The sequence below is a fragment of the Pelodiscus sinensis genome, chromosome 2 (genome assembly GCF_049634645.1).
Source record: "Pelodiscus sinensis isolate JC-2024 chromosome 2, ASM4963464v1, whole genome shotgun sequence".
Classification (NCBI taxonomy): domain Eukaryota; kingdom Metazoa; phylum Chordata; order Testudines; family Trionychidae; genus Pelodiscus; species Pelodiscus sinensis.
Genome location: NC_134712.1, coordinates 175,521,092 through 175,546,148, shown reverse-complemented (window position 1 = coordinate 175,546,148; position 25,057 = coordinate 175,521,092). Strand labels below are relative to the sequence as shown.

The following is a 25,057-nucleotide window of genomic DNA, read 5'->3' as shown; positions in this document are numbered from 1 at the left end:
CCTCCCAGCCTCTCCCAGTGAGTTCCAGCTCTGGCGGCAGCCTCATGGCAGGCGACTGCCCCCGTGTCCTTTCCGTTGTGGGTGGCGTGTTTGGGACAAGAGAATGGAGCCTTTGTGGCCATGAGCATCCCGGCCTTTATCGATATTATTGAGGAGGATCAGGTTAGAGGCCTTGGAGAGCCGTGCTGGATGTCAATGATTTCCGCCCCCTTCCGGTAGGGCCCAGCTTCCCCTGCAGGGTCTCCCCTGCCAGCCCCGGCCTGCACCACATGTCTGGCTGCTTCCCAAAGTCCCAGGGGCACCACAGCCGGCAGCACCATTTTGAGTTGTGTGGGTGGAGCCGGGCTCCCTGACTCACACCAGTGGGTATCAGAACCGCCCAGCTGTTGCATGGGTGCCGCGAGCCCGAGACACACACAGGCTGAGTGACCCTGCGACTCTAGGCCCCAACTTTTAACGGTCTGGGGAGGCCGTTAACCAGAAGTGTGTGCCTACCCCTGTTGCCTGTGCCGCAGACACTGCTGATCCAGTGCGCGTCTCGGGGACTGGGCTGTCATCGGGACTGGCAAGGCAGGGGCAGGGTCTGTTCCCGGCCACGGAAGAGCGCTTTGCTGTGCAGCAGGAAGGCAGCCTTAGAGCAGCTGCAACCCAGGCAGCAGCACTCAGCTGGCTGCTGAGAGGCAGCGCAGGGTTAGGTGAGGGAGGTGGGATAAGCACTGAGGGCTCCGGGGGCAGGGCTAGTGCTGGGGGCTTCTGGGTGGGGGCTTTGAGGGCAGGGCTGGCATGGGGGGCTATGGGGACAGGGCTAATATTGGGGTTTGGGGACTGAGATTGGGGGAAGCTCTGGGGGGGGGTTGCATGCTGTATGGCTCGAAACAGGAGGCTGGCCCTGGGGGTCTGGTGGTGGGGGTATTCTAAGGGGTGGGCGGCTGGCACTGGGGGCTCTGAGAGCGGGAGGCTAGCACTAGGGGGATTGGGTGCAGGGGACTCGGGTCCGTGGCTGGTGCTGGGGTGTAGTAGAGGGGTGGGTGGGCTCTAGGGGTTAGGGCTGGCACTGGGGGACTCTGGTGGCTGAGGTTTTGATGGACTGGTAACATTTTATTTGAATGTTTGCATATTTATTATTTGCATAATGAATATGCAAACATGCAAATAGAATGTTACTGGTCTGCCAAAAGTTTATGAATGGGATTTGCCAGTCCCTGGTATCAAAAAGGTTGGGAATCACTGTCCTAAAACCAGTGTTCCCTCATAGCTGTGCGTTTGGGCGGCTGCCCAGGAGAGATTCAGCCGATTTAGCAGGGCACCTACAGCCAGGCGTATGTGTTTCTACTTGTGATGCATATTCACACATGCCTCAGGACACAAACATTTATTCCACACGTGGATAGAAAAAAAATAGAGGGAACATTGCCTAGAACTCTCATTAGGTCATTTGATTCTGGCTCATGGTCACACTGAAATCTCTGTTCCACAAGCTTAGTACCTATCATCTGAGATTCCCAGCAATCTGAAATACGATTACATCCCCCACTTTCTAGTAAATACCTTAAGATCTCCCTTACTTAAACTTTCTTATTATTCCCACATGTTACTTGAATAAAGAATTGAGAATCCCCATAATTCAAGAGTAACATTTTCTTTTAACCTCACTAGAGCCCACAGTGGTGCTACTTTTTCCACAGGTTAAAAACGGCTACTTCTCATTCCTGCTTGTTTTTCAGACTCTTTTTATCAGGGCTGTGAGGGCGTACAATGGAGATAATTGGAGAACCTCCATCTCCGATATGGAGCTGGCACTTCCTGATTTCTTCAAATCCTATGATGACTGCCTTGCAGCTTGTGAAGGATCCAGGGAGATCAAAGATTTTAAAGATTTTTATCTTTCCATAGCAGGTTGGTGGTCATCCGTAACCTTAGCCCTAGGACAATGAGTCTTCAATCCACATTTTAGTTTCCAAATGTGTGTCCTTGGTGTGTGCTTTTCATTCCCCTTGTTTTGGAGGGTGACCTGCACAGGACAATGGCCCACCAATGCCGTATTGGGGGCCTATGTTAAAGAAGAGTTATAGGTGGCCACGCTAGTAGCTAACTTGCCCTTGGAAAGCATAGGTTCTATACATTATGGAAAATCCATAATGAAGTGTTTTCATATAGAGAAAAATATAGTGAGCTGTATTGATGTTTCTAAATACCTAAGTAGCATCCTAGGAAATAATAAGAATTGCTCTATATTATTAGCATATTAATCCAAACCCATTTCTCACTGATCATTTTAGTTGCTATTGAACCTCAGCCACACTGTCTTGTATGGTTTACAATTCAGAGTGCCAGCCTCAGCTCAGACTGTGAGGAAAGAGGGTAGTCACCCCAGACTGATGGTATAATAGTAAACATGTAGTCCTTGATCACTATATTTGTTTTACCATGGAGCCACAGATAATCTCCTTAGATTCTCCAGTTGTCTTTACCACCCAGACAAACTAGACGTTGAGATGAAAGCTTATTAAAACCAAAAATCACCTCATATTAGGCTACTTCCAGCCCCGAGGGTTAATCCTGCTCAGTGGATGCTCTGGGTCACACTAATGACAATGTTGACAGAGTTTCTCTAGTAAACTACTAAAGATTTATTAGCTAAGAAAAATAAATTAGACTTATTGAGAGGTCAAAGCAGATGAAATACATTAATGGTGAGTCCAAGTTTTTAAATTCAGTGTGATAGCAAAGGTGCAGTAATCTGCTAATTTTCCATAGGTCTCTCAGGGTTATTCAAAATAACATTGTGGATCTCTGTCCAGTCTCTCAGGGTATGTCTACACTACCCCGCTAGTTCAAACTAGCGGGGTAGTGTAGACATACCCTCAGTATTCTACCTTGTGAGATTTCATCAGTTCAGGGATGCAAGATCATTCTCTTAAACCAGTATTTATAGATCCTGCTTATAGAAGACAATTTGAAAGGGGTCTTTACCGCACGCCTCCAGATCCCTGCCATGAAGGACCCGAGAATGCTGGGTAAATTTTCTAGTTGAATTATACTTGACAGAAACTGTGGGGATATTGGTTCTTAGTTTTATAAAGAGCACTTTTATATTTGGGAGTCTTGAATTACGGGTACTTGCACACAGATATCAACCAAAGATATCCTTTTGCTGATTGGCTCATGTTGTAAGACGAAAAAACCAAAGTGTTAGCCAGTGCATTCAGAGATTCCATATCTCTTATGAAAATAGGAGTGATAACACTTGAAGTCCTAGTTAATTTCTAAGGTTATTTCTACTCTGCAGGCTTCTTGTGCAAGAAGCTTTTTGTGGAAGAGATCTTCTGCAAAAACTTCTTGTGCAAGAGCGTGTCCACACATAAAAGCTTATCAAAAAAGCTATGCGCTTTTGTGAAAGAGAGCGTCCAGACTGCATGGATGCTCTCTCAAAAGGACACTCTGATTGCTATTTACAGAATGGCCACCAGGGCATCTGTGCTTTTTTCAATTGCCTCTTTTTGCACAAAAAACACTTCTTCCCTATCTACACACACCTTTTTGCACAAGAGCTCTTGCGCAAAAAGGAGTCATTCCTTGTAGAAAAAGGAATACCTACACTGGGAAAACCCCTCTGTTCTTTCATTTTACTTGTGCAAAAACGTGCTTGAGGTGTGGACGCTCCACGAGTTTTTGCACAAAAACGGTCATTTTTGCTCCAAAACTTTGTAGTGTAGACCTAGCCTGAGACAGACGCCTCCCTTTCCATTTTATGAGAAACAATCAAATTCCAATCACATCCCATTGTCCTAGCACAATCAAATCCTGACCTTTAAGTTATGATAAGAGGTAGCTGCATACAAAATTTGGTGGGCTTAGTGCTTACTGTTTAGGTGGAATTCTTGAACAAATGAACTCACAGACAGACAGATGCACATTTCTAAAATACATAGTGAGACAAATACATTTAGTAACATCGCAAAGGTATCAGCTACTTTAAAAATCACTTAAACTCACCTGTGGAAATACAGTAGTGCTCCATTTCAATAGTTTAATAGACATATGTATCACTGTATATAAAATACGTCACTCCAGGCTGCCTAAAGATATCTGTAAAACATAACATAGCTATTTACTGCGATTTTGAGCTTTTGCTTTGAATCACTGTGGCCTAATTTCCAGAAGTGCTAAGCACAAACACTTCTCATTGACTTCAGCTGGAATTGTGATGGCACGAGATCTCTGAATATCAGGACCTTGATGCCCAGAATCCAGGGGAGCAGTATGGAGCTGCAGTGTACAGAGGAGCTGGCTTCAGGCGTACTTCTGAAACAGCAGTGTTCTATGCAGTTCTGTCTCTGTTTTTCCTTTAGATCACTACATAGAAGTTCTTGAATGCAAGCTGCAGTGTGAAAGTAACCTGACACCGGTTATAGGAGGCTTTGTTGTGGAGAAATTTGTGGCAACCATGTACCATTATTTACAATTTGCCTATTATAAATGTAAGTAGTGTTTTGTGTTTTAAAATAAAATTGGGATGGTTCTGGCAAGCCTCCTTCAGTGTTCTTTACCTCTAATGATAATGGTTTAGATTAAATATTTCATTTACAGTTTCTTGAAATGGCAGTTAATCTGTTCTGGACCTCAAAGTCTTAGGAGTCTAGTCTCTTCTTTCTCCCTGGACATCTGTAAGTGGGGTTGGCATATATGGAAGGTAAACATATGTGAAGAGAGGTGAATAGCCCACATATGAAAGAGATTTGGGACAAAAGCATTTTATGGCCTGATCCTGTCAAGTGTTGTGTCCCCTTCAATTCTCACTGAAGTGACAGAAGTTGTAGGAGGTCCTTGGCTGAGTGGTCTCTAATCAGATTCAAGTCTTCATTTCTCTAACAGACACCTAAGACCATTATGAATGTGTGATCTGATTTGTCATGTTTTACTCTGTTCCTTTGACTCCTGTTGGTAGAATCCACTGGTCCTTTCCAGTGCTTGTCTACATTGTGCATTTCTTCAGTATATCTTAGGGTATGTCTACACTGCCACCCTAGTTTGAACTAGGGTGGCTAATGTAGGCATTCGAAGTTGCAAATGGAGCCCGGGATTTAAATATCCCGGGCTTCATTTGCATCTTGCCGGGTGCCGCCATTTTTAAATCCCCCTTAGTGCGGACTCTGTGCCCACGGCTACACGTGGCATGGAGTAGGTAGTTCGAATTAGGCTCTCTAATTCAAACTACCGTTACTCCTCGTGGTCCGCACTAAGGGGGATTTAAAAATGGCGGTGCCCAGCAAGATGCAAACGAAGCCCGGGATATTTAAATCCCGGGCTTCATTTGCAACTTTGAATGCCTACATTAGCCACCCTAGTTCGAACTAGGGTGGCAGTGTAAACATACCGTTAGGTACTTAAATAGCCCTCATTACTGTAATGTGTAAACTCTTTACAGTCACTAATATATTTATTCTCAACACCTGTGAGGTGGGAAAATAGTGTTATCTCTATTTTACAGATGAGGAACTGAGGCAGGGAGATACCTAGTGACTTGCCCAAGATAATATTAGTAGCGTGTTGGGAAGTCCAATAGAACTTAATGCTCCTGAATGTTAAGCTACTGCCCTAACCACTTAACTGTCCTTTCCTTCCTCTCCCCCCTACTGTAGGCATGTTTCTTTTGATGTTCAGTGGCTGGGATTGGTGCATTTTGGGTTAAACTCCATCATAGCGAGCCACTTTTTACACGAGTGTGGTGCATGTACGCTAGGTATTTGCGTTGGTACAGCTAGATCATTGTAGTTATACAAACAAGCCTTCATACCCACACTGTGGCTCACGCAGCCTTTTTAGATTAGAGGGATGTGTTGTTTTACCAAGAGAAGAGAGCTTTTTTCTTATGTAAGGCTTTTCAGCTATTTCATCTAGGAAGAAGAGAAATTATGACTGAGGCAATTCCTCACATAAAATGCAAACTATTGAAAATAAATTTTATAGGTAGTATTTTTTTCACCACACAGGACTACAACTATTTCATATGTATTTCTTTTCATAGTAGGACTTGATTCATCTGACTAGAACGGGGACATGCATAAAGAGGGAACCTGTGCATAAAGAGGGAGCTATAATTGCAAACTGTGTGTTAGAAATGATAGTTTTTAGAAATGGGTTTGGGCAAACAAGGTATTCATAACGTGTACTTGCTATGGGAACTCCTGATATGGCCACAATTGTGAATGGAAGCTTTCTTGCACACTTTCCTTTGGATGACTCTGTGACTACCTCTTAGTTCATAAAGTGCACTTATATTCTGAAAAATGGCTTTGAACATTGCCCTTTCTTTCTCGCAGATCTGCTCCTTAAATGTGTTCAGAATCACATGTGCTGACTGCAATGACTAGAAGATTTTCCCTGCCTTTTTTTAAATTTCTGCCAACCTTGTAGAGACAAAACAGCTGAGGAGACTGAGCTAGGTTCCGTTCCTTGTTCAGATAATTATTTACTAATTTCCAATCAATTACACCTTTGCATCCCTCTGAAGGAATATAACAAAACCTAAATTGACCATCTGAACTTTTACTGCTGTGCATATGTAAAAAAGGATTGATTCACTGTGGTGTGCCCCCTCATGGCTAGGCATGGTATAGCAGGCTTCTCCTCTCGCTCTCATTGCTGACAGCCACTCTGGCCTTGTAGATGTCTGCCTCTTGTGATTCAGCCCTCTGGCCAGGTAATGCTTTGGTCGCACTATTTCCAGAGTAGCGAAATCCAGTGGAAAATGTCAAGGATCCTTACAGAAAGGCTTTAACCTCAACTGGGCCCCTGTAATCCTCACCACCTTCTCTTAAGGTTGTCAGGGGCTTTTTGCCACTTTCTCCAGAAGCTGGTTAAGGAACTCAGGCCTTTCCACTGTACTGAATTTCATTCCAGGGCATAGCCAAAACTAAGGTTTTCTGCACCCGGGGCAAGCTACTGAACTGCGCCCCCTTCCCTCTGCCGGCCCCCCAAAATGATAAAATTCTTAATTTTTTTGTATTAATTTTATTCATTGCACATGTTGCTAATTGCACATATATTGAGATTGCAAATAGATGATAGCAAAGATATAAGTGAAATAATATTTTTAACTTTCTAATTTTTAATTTTGCACCCCTAAATATACTGCGCGTGGGGCAAGTGCCCCACTTGCCCCACCCTTGTTACGGCTCTGTTCCAGGGGCCTTGTTTGTAACCAGCAGCCAAGATCTGCTGTATCATATTCTTTGCTGCTGCCTCACTGCTTTTTACCATAGTCAGCAGGCTTCTGCAGGTTTACCCTTCTCTCAGGACCAGGACTTGCACGACTCTTTCCTCCATCCTAGAATCAAATCACAAAATCCCCAAGCTAAAAATACCAACTTAAGCCACCTTCTGCCCTCTTCATGTATGGCTTTCCAAATCTCTCTGCTCTTTAGCAGGGCACGTTGTGGGCCTCTCTGTGGAAGTTCAAATCCTGTTTTTTTTTTTTTTTTTTATCAGGCCTCTTTACCAGAGCTGGCCCCAGCCTGATGTCTGCTCTGTATCTTTTCTATCTCTTACTGGACTTTATTTGGGAGAGGTCCCTGGGCTCACTCTTCCCTTGACTTTCACCTGTGACCTGTCTGGTCTCTCCAGTGTCTGAAATCAAGAAAGGGACTTCAGTCTCCTTCTAAGCTGTGCCTCTTTTATAGTCACCATGACTGGCTCCTTCTGCAGCTGAGCTTCATCTTTAATTAAGCCTGGCCCATTTTTCAAATGCAACCGGGTAATATAACTGACTTCTCAAGCTCACATTAATCCATCCCTTATCTGTGTGAGGTACACACCTCGTCACAAAAGGAAAGAGCCCAGCTTGCCTTTCAGAGACCAGATTGAGGTTGAAAGGCTGGCAGTTATAGAATGATAGAACACTAGAACTGGAAGGGACCTTGAGAGATCATCAAGTTCAGTCCCTGCCCTCACAGCAGGACCAAGCACCATCTAGACTTTCTAGATCTTTCCTGATGGATGCCTCTCTAACTTGTTCTTAAATATCTCCAATGATAGAGATTCCACAACCTCCCTGGGCAATTTATTCCAGTGTTTAACCACCCTGACAGTTAGGAAGTTTTTCCTAATGTCCAACCTAAACCTCCCTTGGTGCAATTTAACCCATTGCTCTTATCATCAGAGGTCAAGAAGAACAATTTTTCTCCTCCTTCTTGCAACACCTTTTTAGGTACTTGAAAACTGCCATCATGTACTCTCTCAGTTAGAAGGAACACATTTGATAAGATCATTAAGAATTTTGTACTGTCTTTTTAGGAGTAGACCAGCATTGTAAAAGCTACATTCTGCCACTGGATGCATGCCGAGCTAATCTGACTCCCATCAGAGAGTAAAATTCAGGCTTGAGGTGGGGTCTCTTGTGTGTGCCATTTGATTAGCCATCTCCCTGTTTGTTTGTCCTGCATCTTCTTAATCATGGCTAAGTTTTTCTGTGTATTGATGGTGAATTTTGATATAAGATTATCTGTTGCATTTTTATGGTGAGAGAATTGGAAATCTTTTAAACAGTCTCCATGGTTAAGAAGTGGGCTCTTTTGAGCATACCTTGGGTATTGTTATCTCATGATATAACTTCTAAGTAGTACAATTCATTCATCCTGTTACTTGGGCAAAGTTATAGCCAGGTAAATGTACAAGCTTTTCAGAGTAGGCCAGGATGGGGACTTTGTTGTTGTTTTAAAGTAAGGTATTTCGGGGGGGGATATTTTATAGAGTCATGAAGTTTAGGAGGAATGTTGCACTTGTCACCACCTGAATTTCCTGAGTATGAATAATAAAAGGAAATGTGGGTTGTTGCTTATTTGCCTTTCCTTCAGGCTTCTGTTTGTTTTGTTAATTCAGTGAATGACATGAAGAATGCAGCCCCTTGTGTTGCTAGCTATATGCTCTTCGACCAGAAAGATGAAGTAATGAAACAGAACATGGTCTATTATCAATACCACAAAGACAAATGGGGACTCACAGAGGAAGATTTTCAGCCCAGACCAGTAAGTTGAGTGGGTAAATTGCATGCAAGATGTCTCCTAATATTACCATTGAATCCAAGAGAGTGGAAGTTATGGCAAAGGAGAATTGTTGGAGGCATTTGTGTCAAACGTAGTTCACTTACAAGAACCATACAGAGATATGTGAAAATATCTATATATTGTGTTGTCCTACATGTGTAGGGAAGGGGTTTTATAATTGCTCCCACTGCGCTGGAGCATGCTGAGGTACACATTAATTTACTGAGAGATCAAATATGCCCGTTCACCACCTTATGTTTATTCTTGCTGCCTGCATGGGCTACCTAACCAGTCACTGCAGTCTGGCAGTCTCTAGATCTATGTGGCACATTAATAATATTGAGACTCTTGTTTCTCACTTACTTCTTGTCAATAGATCACTCCTAGCTCGTGAAGGCTGTTTCTACTGTTACCCTTCCCAAAAAGGTGACATGGGTCAAGCATTGTAGATAGTAATGCCAACAAATAGGGCAACTTTAAGAACAACGAGTAGTCCTGTGGCACCTTAGAGACTGACAAAAATATATAGAATCATGAGCTTTCATGGGCAAAACCACATCATCAGATGAACTGGAATAGAAATAACAGAAAACAATATATATATAATATAAAACAGTAGAAGTTCCTGTCTATTGTAGGACCCATGTAAATATGGCTAATTAAGTGGGCTGGATATGTCCCGTTCGTAGCTTTTGATGTGAAAATGTGCATGTTAGAGTCAGGAGAAATATAGCATCTGTTTACTATAAGATAAAGTATGATGTTCAGCTACCACTTGTAGTGCATTGTACCTCAACATGCATAGGCACAGGAACCAGCTTTGCAGCAGGCACCGCAGCACCCATCACCCCTGGTTTCACTGTATTTGTTCATTTGTTGCTTCCATCTTCCTTTCACAAACATGGGGCAGTCCTGAAATTAACAGAGAAATATTGAGTTTGGAGCTTGCTTTGGTAGAATAGTCATAGGCAGGCATGCCAGTGGGTGGGGAAGAAGGAACCAGCTGTCCCAGACCCTGGTGATTTCAAAGGCCCAGGGGCTCCTGGCCACTGCTACTGTGCTGTGAGGCGCACTTCAAGTGGCACTGAAGGGATCACTTGGGGGAGGCTAGCTCCAGCCCTGCCCCTTCCAAGATCCCACCCCTCCAGGGCCTGGAGTTCCCTCCCTCCGCCCATGTTGCTCAGGAGCCCAGCAAGGCTATTGGCCACTCTGGTAACAAGTGATGTCTGACACTTTGGGAGACTTTCAGAAATATGTTCATAATGATTTATTGCCCTAAAAAGAATCTGGAAATTTTGTTCCAATAGGAAGCAGTTCGCTACTACAACATAACCACACTTCAGACAGAAATGTATGAATTTGCAAAGCAGCACATAATGGATGATGATGAGGTAAGTTTTTGAGAGCTCAGGTATAGTAATATATACCATTAGTGATGCTAAAATAAATGTGTGATGTATTTATAACATATCATAAATATAATTCTGTGGCACCTATAGAGTATGGCAAAATGCTGTTTCATAAAGAAACATATTAATCAGATTATTATAATATTATTTAATAAGTGAAAATAGGAAAAAGACCCAGAAAAATCTAGTGTGCATATGTGCCTTTTAAAATAATATGGGACAGTACAACCGTTGATACAAAAGTAGAAATTATATATACCCAGCAAATAAAAATGACTTCATAAGATCTGCTCTGCAAAACACAAACACTAGGGGGCACAAAAGTGGTGCCTGTAATTCTAACTTTAAAACTATTTCAAATCTACTTAAAACTTGATTTTAAAATTATTCTAATTTTCTCTAGAAAGAACCACTTTTTAAAGTTTAACTCTTCTTCAACAGGTAGTCCTGTTCTCTTTGGTAATTCTTCTTCTTATTATTAAAATTCATGAACAATGACTCAAAATTGAATACTACCAAGCACAAAATTATTTGTGTATTTTTTCACTGCAGGAAAAATGGCTAAAATGTCGGTACATTTTTTTCTTTCCCACAGCTGGAATTGAAGTATATATCTTGTGTTTAAAGAAAATACTTTTCAGGCAGAAAGGATTTTTTTTTTAAATGTTCTGTTAAAATTAGGGAACAGCGTATCGGTGCCATTAACTAAATGCAGTTTATAAACCGTATGGCCTAGGACTTGGTTGAAACCTATTGTATACTAAGATAAGTAATATTTACAATGACCACTATTGGAGTGTGCTCTAGTTATAACTGATAATGGTGAGAAAGTATATCGGTCTATAAAATGAAATTGCTACCTTGAGATTTTTACTGTGTGAGACACAAAGGTAAGGACATCTTAGAAACAAAGCCACCTATCTGATGACCTAAAAACCTGTACTAAAAGTAGAACACCATTAGACACTAGAAAATTTGAAAAGACACTCAGAAAATGGAGGATTATTGTGATGGAATTCTGTGATGTGTTCTTGCTAAAGGTCTGTCTAGGGTTAAGGTTAGGTAAGGTTTAGAGATCTTGCTTGATTAATACATTATTTCAAAAGATATTTCTCATCTATTTTTAGAGTGTTTGTTTTCTCAGTGTTGCAAACATTTGGGCACTTTTTATGCTCCTTGGTTGACTTGTAAAAAACTGTTCTTACCCCATAAAGCTTGATGCCAGACTTAAGAATAAGTTTCTTTTGTAATTGCTTTTTCACTTGCATCTGTTATTACAACTGAAAGGAATGGTAATGAAGGAGATTATTATTATAATTCAGCTTATTCATAAATGATCTAGAGAAAAGGGTAAGCAGTGAGGTGGCAAAGTTTGCGGACGATACTAAACTGTTTAAGATAGTCAAGACCAAAGCAGACTGTGAAGAACTTCAAAAAGATCTCACCAAACTGAGTGACAGGGCAACAAAATGGCAAATGAAATTTAATGTGGATAAGTGTAAAGTAATGCACGTTGGAAAAAATAAGCCCAACTATACATACAATATGATGGGAGCTAATTTAGCTACAACTAATCAGGAAAGAGATCTTGGCGTTCTCGTGGATAGTTCTCTGAAAATGTCCATGTAGTGTGCAGCGGCAGTCAAAAAAGCAAATAAGAAGCTAGGAATTATTAAAAAAGGGATAGAAAATAAGACAATGAATATCTTACTGCCCTTATATAAAACGATAGTACTCCCACATCTTGAATACTGCGTACAGATATGGTCTCCTCACATCAAAAAAGATATTTTGGCATTAGAAAAGGTTAAGAAAAGAGCAACTAAAATGATCAGAGGTTCGGAATGGGTCCCATGTGAGGAGAGGCTGAAGAGACTGGGACTTTTCAATTTAGAAAAGAGGAGACCGAGGGAGGATATGATAGAGGTATATAAAATCATGAGTGGTGTGGAGAGGGTGAATAAAGAAAAGTTATTTACTTGTTCCCATAATGTAAGAACTAGAGGACACCAAATGAAATTAATGGGCAGCAGGTTTAGGACAAATAACAAAAAGTTCTTCTTCACACAGCGCACAGTTAACCTGAGGAACTCCTTGCCAGAGGAGGCTGTGAAGGCTAGGACTATAATAGAGTTTAAAAAAGAGCTAGATAAATTCATGGAGGTTAGGTCCATAAAAGGCTATTTAGCCAGGGGGTAAGGAGTGGTGCCCCTGGCCTCTGTTTGTCAGAGGCTGGAGAAGGATGACAGGAGACAAATTGCTTGATCATTGTCTTCGGTACACCCCCTCTGGGGCACCTGGCATTGGCCACTGTCGGCAGACAGGATACTGGGCTAGATGGACCTTTGGTCTGACCCAGAATGGCCATTCTTATGTTCTTATGTTCTTATTAGATGGGGAAGCATCATACCATAATGGCCTTCAATATCTGTTTTTAGAACAGAGATTATGAAAACAAACTATAGACCCGGGCATAGTTCATAGAATAAATGGAAGGGAATTGTTATGTATAGTAATTCCTTTAATTCATTCAGTAATGTAATAACTTCATTACATTTTCCCATGAAACTTGGCACTTCAAAATTTCACAAGCTGTAAACAATTGTGAGGTAAATCAGCTGGGAGAAATAATACAAGCAGAAAAATGTGAGTGATAATTGGAAATTGATTAAGAGCACTTTACTAGATGCTCAAAAAGCCACAATCGAGGAAGAAGGCCATATTAGAAAATCGTGATAGAGATGCAGCCGTGTTAGTCGGGTCTAGCTGAAACGAAAGCTTATCACCTAATAAACCATCTTGTTAGTCTTTAAAGTACTGCATAGTCCTGACTTTTGTTTCATATTAGAAAACCAACTTTGTTTAGAGAAGAAGTGAATGCAGCTATTAAAAATGTAACAGTGGAAGAAAGGGGCAGTTAATACTAATGACTATAAATCAAGCTAAGAAGGGTAGAAAATTGATAATGGCTGCAAAAGTACACAAAAAGAAATCTGTGGCCAGTAGGGTTAAAGGCAATCAGGAGTAGTTTTTAAAGTAATAAGGAACAAAAGGAATCACCATAAAGATATTGTACATTACTAGATGGAAATGGTAGAATTAATAATAATAATGCAGGAATGGCAGAAGTGTTCAATAAACATTTCTGTTTGGGAAAAAATAGATGATGAAGTCATATGATTGATGATAACACTGTTTCCAATCAGGAAGATGTTGAAAAACAACTACTGTAATAAACGTAGACATTTTAAAATCAACAGATCCATATAAACTGCACCCAAGAGCTTGCTGAGGAGTTAGCTGGATCATTAATGTTCATTTTTAATAAGTCTTGGACATTTGAGAAGTTCCAGAAAACTGAAAGAATGCTAATGTCATGCAGGATTTAAAAAGGATACATCCTGGTAATTATAGGAGTGTCAGTCTGATATGAATCCCAAGCAGGATAATGGAGCCGCTAATATGGGAATCCATTAATTAAGAATTAAAGGATGATAATATAATTAATACCCATCAGTATGAGTTTATGTAAAATGTATTCTGTCAAACTAATTTAAAATCTGATATTACAAGTTTTATTGATTCAGTGTATTTAGACTTCTGTAAGGCATTTGATTTTGTATCACACAATTTTGATTAAAAAACTAGAATAGTATAAAATTAACGTGACCTACATTAAATGTATTAAAAACTGCCTGATAGTTTAAAAATGTAATTGTAAATGGGGAATGCACGTCAAGTAAGTGAGTTTCTAGTAGGGTCCAGTTGGAATCCATTCTTATCCATATGTTGTTTAATATTTTGTATCAAAGTCCTAGAAGAAAACATAAAAATTTTCACTAATAGAGTTTGGCAGATGACACAAAAACCAGAAGTTGTAAATAACACAGAGGACAGGTCACTGATTCAGAGTGATCTGGATCTCATGAGAAGCGGGGCAGAAGCAAACTGTGTTTTGATATCACTAAATGTAAATGTATACATTTGGGAATAAAGAGTGTAGATCATGTTACAGGATGAGGCACTCTATCCTGGGAAACATTGAGTCTGAAAAAGATTTGGGGATCATGATGGATAACCATCTGAACAAGAGCTTCCAGTTAGTGGCTGTGGCCAAAAGGGCTAATAATGCAACCCCAGGATTCATAAATAGGGAAATCTCGGGTTAGAGTAGGGAGGTTATTTTGCCTTTTTGTATTTGGTATTCATGCCACTGTTGTTGAAATACTATATCAACTTCTGATGCCCCTAGTTCAAAAGTGATGTTGAAAAAATGGATTGATTTCAGGGAACAGCTAGGAGAATGACTGAAAGATTTTAAAACATGCCTTACAATGAGAGACTCAAGGAACTCAATCTATTTACGTTTAAGAGAAAGTTGAAGGGTGACTTGATAACAGATTCAACATCTACCATCTTGGGGAACAAATAATCAATAATGGCTCTACAATCCTAAGAAAGAAAGATCTAACATGATCCAGTAGCTGGAAGTTGAAGCTGGACAAATTCAGTCTGGAAATAATGTGTACATTTTTAATAGTAAAGGTCATTAACCCTTGGAACAGCTAATTAAGAGTCATGTGGATTCGTTATCACTGGCCATTTTTAAATCAAGATTGGAGATTTTACTAAAAGATCTGCTCTGGGAACTTTTTTGGGGGAATTTCAAAGGCCTGTGCTGCATTAGATGATCACAATGGTCCCTTCTGACCCTTGCATGTATGTATCCAAAAATAGTGAAGGACCTTATTCTAGTTGCATTTGGGTTCTACAGGAGTTGGCCAGGCTAGCCTTGTTGGAAGGTGCAGTGGGATCTTAGTTTAAACTCTGAGTGGGCAATACATTTTGGGTAAAAAACCAGAATTACCAAGGGCCATGTGATCTTGGAAGATCACTTCAAAGATATCTCTCTAACTCAAATAAATAAATGTATCCCTCACTGTACAATATGAGGCATCACTCACCTCTTTCCATGGTTGGCAGGGAAACCCTCCAATTTTTCCCCCATTACAGATCATGAGGAACCTACTGGGGGCCAAGGCCAGTCACAAAGTCCATGTGCTTCTGCATTGGCTCTGGCCTCCACTGGTTTACTCCTTATGTCCCTGGATACCAAGAGATCCCCCTGGCCACAGTCCCTTCTGAGGTCTGCAGAAGGGATCGTATGGAAACAGATAAAACATAATTTCTGCTCATCGGAGGAGGGTAATGCTTTTTTTAAACACCTTCAGACCTCTTCTCCCAGTGCAGATTCTGGATACAGAGGCTGCCTTTGCAAGGTCTTGATGGAGAAAGATAGTGCAGTAAAAGAGACTAAGCCCACCTTCCATGCAAGCAGGAGTTGATTTGCATGTGGGGAGTCCCTGCTGTGCACAGCTCTCTGTGAGGATCCAGGCCAAAGAGTGTGTTTGCAAACCATCTGTTGTTAAAGAAAATGTCTGGTCAGGACAGATGTAAGTTCTGTGGTGCTCCGTGTGTTGCTCAGTTGATTAAAAATGCCTGGAATGGGGGTAAAGAAGTCCTAACGTAAGAACTTGGAAACAAGTAGGCTGGGAAAGTTCAAAAATTTCATTCAGAATTGGCAGGAGAGTTTATACGAGCATTGTAAAGTAGAAGACAACAGGGATGTGTTACAGGAAATTTTTTTATACAGGTTTAACCTCTCTAGTCTGGCCCCCTTGGGACCTGACGGGTGCCAAATCAGGGAATTTGCCAAACCCCAGAAAGTCAATATTGTCTAGCAGCATTACCAGCACTTCCACTGCTTACTTAGAAGACATTTAGGGGTAAATTAGAGCTAAATAACAGAACAGAACACTGAGAGCCAGGACTGGTGGCTGTAAACAAACTTTATGGGACTGCAGGAAACATGGTTACACCCATGACTAACTACATTACATCCGACTAACTAAAATCACACTGAACCACAGATGTTGCCGGACCAGAGAATGCTTGACCAGAGAGGTTCAACCTATATTAAAAATTGAGCCAAGTGAGAGAAACTTCCGTTTGCTCTTGTCCGTCTATACATGGACCATATCTTCTGTGAACTGCACTGCACCAAATTTGCTGTCTTCATAGTGATCCATAAGCTACCAATTCCATACTGTAAGGCTACGTCTACACTGGCCCCTTTTTCGGAAGGGGCATGCTAATTTTGAAAGTGGGAATAGGGAAATCCGCGGGGGATTTAAATATCCCCCACGGATTTAAATAAACATGTCCGCCGCTTTTTTTCCGGCTTGGGGAAAAGCCGGAAAAAAAGCATCTAGACTGGCCCGATCCTCCGGAATAAAGCCCTATTCCGGAGGATCTCTTATTCCTACTTTAAATCCCCCGTGGATTTCCCTATTCCCACTTTCAAAATTAGCATGCCCCTTCCGAAAAAGGGGCCAGTGTAGACGTAGCCCAAGGGTATGTCTAGACTACATCCCTCTTTCGAAAGAGGGAGGTAAATTAGACATATCGAGATTGCAAATTAAGCATGGATTTGAATTTCCTGCATTCCATTTGCATAATGGCGGCCGCACATTCTTTCGAAAATGGGTATTTGAAAAGTGAAACTGTCATCTAGAGGCGGTTCTTTCAAAAAGACCCCCTTTTCTGAAAGATCCAGTACTCCTCAAAAAATGATGTTTACAGGATCTTTCAAAAAAGGGGAAGGAGGGAGTTTGAAAGAACCGCATCTAGACGGCAATTTCACTTTCGAAATACTCATTTTTGAAAGAACATGTGGCCGCCATTATGCTATTGAAGCACGGGAAATTCAAATTCTGGCTTCATTTTCAATTTTGATATGTCTAATTTACTTCCCTCTTTTGAAAGAGGGATATAGTCTAGACATGCCCTAACTTGAGAAGAAATCCACTTCATTAGTCCTTAAGTGAACGATTGGTTACCAACCAAAGAGTGTAGGTCTCTTCCTAGATAGACAGTGCTTTTTTTCCTCAAATAGTTTAACTCTTTATTTAGATTCTGCAGTGCTGTCTTGTCCAAAACAAAGCATATCTTTTAAAATCCTAATGGTAAAACAAGTGCAAACCTGGGTTTTTTTTCAACAATACAGGCAGTCCTCATACTTGCAAAACAATAGGTTCCTGAAACTTGTGTTGTAAGTTAACACATCATAACTCAGAATCACAGTCCACTCCATTGTTGGACCAAACATTATAAAATGGAACCAAAAGTTGCTAGTCGAATCAGGGTGTTAGTTGAGAAACATTGTAAGTGCTGTTCTTCATAAGTCAAATTTCGTGAAGATGCAGACTGCCTGTATACTCCAATCATTAGAGGCCTGAATATGCACTAATGATTTTTGCATATGTCACGACAAAAAATACTACCTCATTTTTATTACTTTATTAATGCTTTGCCACAAGGAAATGAAAATCTCTGTTTTAAATATTTTATGTACTTAGAGAGAGAAAATATTAATACCTACTTGCTACAAAGTACTTTAAGTAATCATTTTTTAAAGAAAATAATATATATCCTTATTGAGTTTTCCACAATAAAGATAGAAATAAATTACAGTGTTGTTGTTTTTGAAGAGAAATTCCTAAAGAGAAGTGTTGGCACATGAATTACTGTGCATCTTGATTTGTGTTCAGACATGTAATGAATAGCCTGTGCAGGAGGAATCCTGAGAGGACAAAGTAAATCTAACCCCCATATTTCAAATTGCACAGCCTTAACAAAGTGAAAAGTTGCTTCACATTTTCATAACAGCGCATTACCCTGTAGCTGGGGTAATTGGTGCAGCTCATGCTCCAGTAGAGATACACTAATTTACAACTGCTAAGGACCTGACCCTTATATTCTGTGTTTCTTGAAGGTTAGAGATGTTTTTACTTGGACATTTTAAATTGTGCAACATCCATAGGTATTTGTCTCAGTTAATCTTACAACTTGTCTCTTTTTTTTTCGTACCGAATCATTAGATGGAAAAATTGTTGGCAAGTGTTTGACTCTTTTTTGATCACATTCCTTCTGTTTGTATAGAAAAATTAAGGTTTAAATGCTCACTTCCTGTGTTTGATTCAAAGGAGAACATATGCAAATACTTACAGCCCTGTGTGGATATACATTTTGTATCAACAAAAATGAGCTGCAATAGATAAATTTATATCCACATTCACAGGGTTCGCCAAACCGCGGCGAGCCCTGCTCACCAGCCACACTGTCCAGCAATTTGTGCATGCGCAGATCGCCCGAACCCAGCTCTTCTGAGTTACAATCTACTCACCATGGGCGAGTAGATTGTATTATTTGTGGAGCCCTGCACATTCATATCCACAAAAATGAGCTGCATATATCCACATCTATATCCGTGGATTCGGATACCCGCGGATATCTGCAGATTTGCAGAACTCTACAATTGTTAACCAAACATGACTGCTGCATGCAGGAGAGATGGCACAGCATTGGACAGATTATTCATGCACTGCACAGTCAACCTGTGGAACTCCTTGCCAGAGGATGTTGTGAAGACCAGAACCTTAACAGCGTTCAAAAAAGAACTAGATAAATTCATGGAGGATAAGTCCATCAATGGTTATGAGACAGGATGGGTAGAAATGGTGTCCCTAGCCTCTGTTTGTCAAAGCTGGGAATGGGTGGCAGGAGAGGGATCACCAGATGATTACCTATTCTGTTCATTCCCTCTGGGGCACCTGGCATTGGCCACTGTTGGAAAACGGGATACTGGGCTAGATGGACCTTTGGTCTGATCCAGTATGGCTGTTCTTATGTTCTAATAATCTCAGTTTAGCCAAAGCAAACAGACTTTGAGTTTTATTAACTTATTTATTGTTCTTAGCTGTTCAAAAGTTTGTGCAGACCAATGTGGTGTTCACTTTGCCACCAGTTCACTTTGGGTTTAGGTACTATTTTTAATCTTCTTCAAACATAAACTACAGTTGCTGCTTTCTCAAAAGAAAAATTAAATCAGTCTTTTAATTGCAGCAGATTTATCTGGGAATTTATTTTTACATACTGACCCAAATCTTGTTCTTCGTTTCAGCCCTTTAACTCTGTTAGAGCCTGTGGGTTTGCATTAGCGTAATGGGGGTATAGAATGTAGCCCATCGGCTATTCTTTCTACTCGTTACAAATTTTTATTTGTTGGTTTATCTTGGATATTCAGATTCTCTCAACAGAAAATTTAGATAATTTGGGATTTTAGTTAAATTTATTTCACGCTGATTCCTATATATCACTTTTTGCAAATTTAAGTAATACTCATTTTTATATTAAATTTGCAAACTTTCAAGTACAAAGGAAAAGAGCTAAACTTTGTTCGGGCCATCAGTCACTTGGCAGTGCACTGGATTATTGAGGCTACATCTAGACTGCAAGCTACTTTCAGAAGAAGCTTTTCCAGAAGAGATCATCCACACTGGCCAAGCGCATCAAAAAAGCGATCTGCTTTTTTGAAAGAGAGCGTCCACACTGATTGGACGCTCTCTCGCATATAAGGCCACCCGGAACCATTTCAGGCAGGGCTTTAGATCACCAGTTGCTTCTGAGTGTTGGTGCTGGAGCCTAGCAGAAACATTCACTTAAAGGTCCCCCCTGGACACCCATTTCTCTGCTTCTGCTGTGTACTTGCCTATGTCTTCGAGGGACAGCAAAGCTCTTGTAGAGTGTGCAGTGGTTGCCCGGATTTTTTGGACATCACTTTCTTCCTCTGCCGTGATTTTGTGGTTGGGGACGTGCAGATGCCGCTGTGTATCATGGGGGACATGGTCTACCCCCTGATGCCGTGGCTGATGAAGCCTTATACCGGCCACCTGGGTCCCAGCAGGGACCAATTTAATGCCCACCTCAACCAGCCAGGATTCGGGTAGAGTGCACCTTCGGCCACCTCTGAGCATGGTTCGGGTGCTTCCTGACCTGTCTGGATGTGGGGGATCACAACATCCCTGAGGTGGCGTTGGCATGTTGTGTCCTCCACAACATTGTGGAAAGGAAGGGGGAGGCCTTCTTCCTGGGGTGGGGGTCAGAGGCCTGCTGCAAGAGGAGTCTCTTAGAGCAGCCGCGGACAGCTGCCATCTGACAGGCCCATCAGGCCAGGGTGCACATCCAGGAGGCCCTGAGGGAGAGTAACTCTCCCTAGGGCCTCCCCCTTAGGGGCCTCTGGCTTGCTGCACTATCCCTTTCCCACTACAGCCCCTCCTTTCGCCTCTTCCCTGACCTCTCAATAAAGATACCTGGTTGGTTTTGAACAAAATGAACTCTGTATTGATCTTTCATTAAAAAAAAGCTGGGGAGGGGGAGGAGGACTCATAACCTGGAGGGGGAGGAGGCTCGGAGTGGTGTGGGAGGTGGCTGGATTTGTCACCTTGGGTGCAAGGACCTCGTCGGACTTGGGGTTGGGTGGGATCTGGGACCGGAGGTGGCTGGCCAATAGGGGGGCTGGAGCGGGGTCAGGGATGGCAAGGGGTGGGGGCATTGGCATTGCTTGGAGAAGGAGCAGCGGCATCACTTGGGGGGCAAGGGAAGGGGGAATGGGCATAGCGGGGGTGGGCAGGAGGGTAGTAGGTAGGAGCAGTGACAGCTACCAGGTGTGCCGTCATGTCGCGCATGATGGCACACATGCTACCGCACCGCTGCATGAGCTGGTCCTACACGCGGTTCCGCCACTCTGCGTCCTCCCAGACCTTTTGTGCCAGGGTCCGCTGCATGTCGCGCGGGATGCTGACGTGCTGCCACATCCGGTCTTCATGGACCCTGGCGCACCTTCTTGGTCCCCCGGGCTCTGGAGGCTGGCTCGGGTGGCGTGGCTCACCCCTCGGTCCCGACTTATCCGGTTGTAGAGAACACAAAGAGGGGGAAGTGGTCAGTCATCCATGCACACACTGTCCTGAGGCCGTGCCCTCCTCTGGGAGCAACAGTCCTCGGGCCAGAGGAGGGGCATGTCCCGGGAGCAAGGCCATGTGTGGCCTGCACAGCAGGTCCTGCCTCACAGAGGCCCCATGGTGCCCTGGGGACCGTGCTTCCCTCTTTCCCCAACCCTGGCCCACGGACAAGCAGAAAAGGGAAGTGTCCTGCCACAGTGGGATCCTTCCATGGGTGGCAGAGGAGTAGGGAGCAGCATGGCCCTTCTTGGGTCCTGCACACACACCTGTGCTTTGGCAGCACTGCCCGTGGGAGCGGGCAGTGCCTCGCACGTGCAGGCATGCCAGTGCTGTGTCTCCTCGGTGTGTCTGGGGTCGTGCCTGCGCCCTTTTGACTAGCCTGCTTCCAGCTGTGGCAGGTGGCGGGAGGGCATCCCCTTCCCCAGGGCCAGACGTGTGTGTAGTCTCACCTGAGCCTGGAAGCAGGGTCCCAGGCATGCTCAGGGGCTGCCTGCTGAGGCCACATGGCGCACAGTAATGCTGCATGTGGTTCCGCATGCACGGATTGCGGCACCATGCCCAGCCCAAGCAGGCCAAGCAATGCTCGCACCCCTCTCCTTTTGTGCCTGCCTCCCCTGCCCTGTGTGTGTGACAAACTGAGAGCACTCACCAGAAGATCCCTCCCGGGCATCAGACAATGCCTGGGAGACATCCAGGCTCATGGGAACTGGCTCCGAGGAGAGCGTGATGATAGCCGTACCGTCTACCTCCTCCTCCTCCTCCTCCTTCTCCTCTTGCTGTCCCCGGTCTTCCTCCTCTTCTGCTGTGTACTCCGGCTGGGCGACGACGGATGTGTCGAGGCCAGAGTCCATGACGACGCATGGGGAAATGGCTTCCCCATCTGGTGCAGCTCCTGGTAGTAGGAGCAGGTGTGGGGTCCTAACCCAGAGGATGAGCTGCGCACTCTGGCCCTCACATATCCCTGGCAGAGCTCTTTCACCTTACTCCAGACCTGTTCTAAGGTCCAGGGTGGGAGTCTGCGCTCCGCCAGGGACTTGGCCATCTGTCCATAAATATCCACATTGCGGCACTTGGGGCAGAGAAGAGGGACAGGATCTCCGCTCCAAACCAGGAGGGTGCCCGCCTCTTGGTCCCCCTGGGTGGGTCTTGGGAGCCCTGGTGCTGCTCCCTGCAAGGGCCAGAGGGATCTTGGAGGGCTTGTGGCTCTGCCATGGGTGAGCAGGCCTGTGGCAGAGAGCTGCACGGTCAGGCTGCTGCTCCCAGGCCGGCTTCCTTCCACATGGCTTGTCCAGGGTGCCTGCAGCTTTAAGAGGTACCGGGAGACAGGAACTATAGAGTTGTGATTACTTTGGATAGAGTAGCCTCCAGGGCACCTGTATTATTTCCTGGCCGCCTCTTCTTTTGAAAGAAAACCCTCTTCCCCATCCACACACGCCTTTTTCCAAAAGAGCTCTTTTGGAAAGAGGCTTATTCCTCATAGAAAGAGGATTACCGCTGTCAGAAAAACCCCTCTGTTCTTTTGATTTTCTTTCAAAAGAACGCGATTGCAGTGTGGACGTAATTCAAGTTTTTGAAAAAATGGCCATTTTTCTGAAAAAACTCTGTAGTGTAGACATAGCCTGAGGAGTGTGTGAACAAAATTCTAAAAATTCAGTATAATTTTATTAAAATGTAATTGAGGCATAAAAGAAGCTGTCACTTATCAAGAAGCTCCCTAAAGCATGATTTGCAGAAGTGATGAATACCTCAGAATCCCAATCAAAGTCAGTGGGAGCTACAGGAAATCAGATCCTCAAGGTAACCTCTAAATTTTGGGCTTAACTTCTGTGCCTGAGTTCCATATCTATAAAACAAGGATGATAATACCCACTCCATAAGGGTGTTGTGGGGCTTTATTCATTCACACTTCTTAATTATCTTGAGATCCACAAATGGTAGGCTTTACAGAAATGCAAAGTATTATTTTCAACAAAAAATAACCAGTTCCTTCCTATGCAGAGATATTTTAATGCCTTTTTTCCCTAATTCCAAACTGCTTAGCTCCAGAAGGACAAATAGAGAATATAAAAGAGTTGGCAATGCTTATATTTCTTGCGCCTTTGTTGACTTGCATACATATATATTTCAAGTAAGCGAAACTCAAAATAAACTGTCGTAATTCAGAAACTGCTAAAATCACTTCACAGTTTGCTTAAACTCCAACAAAGTTATAAGAAGGAACTGTGAATTCAGGAACAGGAGCAGTAGTTTTTTCCAGCCCGCTGTCATCCCACTTTTGGTGGTGGGTTTGTTTTTTCTGGGGTTTTTTGTCCTTTACTAATTCACACTTCTGAAAAACTTGGTAGCAATTTTTTTAATCCTATCCATAATGTGACTATTGCATTAATAATAAATAAAGCCTCTCTGTGTTGCTTTGAATTCCTTTCACTGACCACAGAGGATATAATGCCCTTTTCCCATCTGTACGGAAGACTGCTGCAATATCCTGGCTTAGAAACTGCACAAATAATCTCTATGCCTGGTAAATAGGTTCCTAGGCAAAACTTAAAATCTAGGTAAGGTTTTAAACTATTAATTTGTGGCACTATAATTTAGCATGGCACTTCACAGGGAAAAGAAAAAAAAGTCCCTGCCCCAAACAGTTTGTAGCATACATCTTACAAAATAAACAAATGAACATAGTGGACAAAGAATGTGAGTATAACAAAGAAAAAAGAGGAAGAAGGATACAAATAAATTTGTTGAAAACAAATCTTATAAATTCTGATTTTTTTAAAAAACTGAGAAGGAGGCACAGCTTGTCAGAATTTTTCCAGAAGATTGTTTTTTTGTTGGAAAATGTCATTAATCAAAACCAACATGTTAAATTTAAACATTTCCTGTGGAACATTTTGTTTTTGGGAAGAGAATAGAAATCAAATCCAAGTGTTTAAACTTGATCAGAACAAAGTATTTGGAATTTTTCATTTCAAAGTAATTTTTTTGTAAATAATTGTAATAATTTTGTAAACAATTTTTTTTGTCAAAATCAAATTGTTTTTATTGACTCAAATTATATTTTAATTTATTTATTGGATATTTCATTTTATGGAAAATGTCAACATTTTCATTCTGATTCAGAATTGTTTTCAACCAAAACAGTTGGAATTCCCTACCTAACAGAAATTCCAGTTTTGGATTAGTTCTATAATGAAGACAATGAAAAGAGATGTAGATAGCACAGAAACAGAATTCAGTGGTAGAAAACAAGGCAAGAGATGTAAGGGAGGAGGAGTAGTATATGATTATCCTTAACGCATCTGTCTTAATTTAATGGGTATTTAATGCCACTTTAAAGTATATTCTGCTGCATAAACTGAGTTGCGTTGGGGGAGGTGTTTACTGTTGCTAGAAGGATGCTTTTCAGTGCAGGTAGAGACAAACGTTAGTTTTGCTCAAGCCAGTGTACTAAAAAAAAGCCATATAGCCTGAGTAGCACCTGTAGCAGCTTAGGCTAACCAAGTGAGTGTCAACCATTCTGGACCACCCATGCTACCCTGACTTCACTGCTATTTTTAGCGTTCTAGCTTGAGTAGACCTAACCTTGGACTATCTTCCCATGCTGGAAGGCAGGCTCCCAACTGCAATGTAGACTTATTCCAGGTGTGTTGAATTACAAAAAAAACCTGTATGAAAATTTTCAGTGAATGCTAATATCTTCTTCCAATATCTACTGTACATTTTGAAGAGTGAGTTTGTTCGTGGA

At 42.3% G+C, this 25,057-nt stretch overlaps 1 protein-coding gene across 1 annotated transcript in view; it reads left to right on the top strand.

The window, feature by feature from the left end:
- The window catches only part of CRTAP (cartilage associated protein), a 36,129-nt gene that overhangs the window by 8,766 nt on the left and 2,306 nt on the right, over positions 1-25,057 (top strand). The window contains exons 3-6 of the mRNA XM_075921842.1: positions 1,725-1,896; positions 4,353-4,481; positions 8,881-9,026; positions 10,352-10,435. Of these exons, the coding sequence (XP_075777957.1) occupies positions 1,725-1,896; positions 4,353-4,481; positions 8,881-9,026; positions 10,352-10,435 (531 nt within the window). The remainder of the gene's footprint in view (positions 1-1,724; positions 1,897-4,352; positions 4,482-8,880; positions 9,027-10,351; positions 10,436-25,057) is intronic.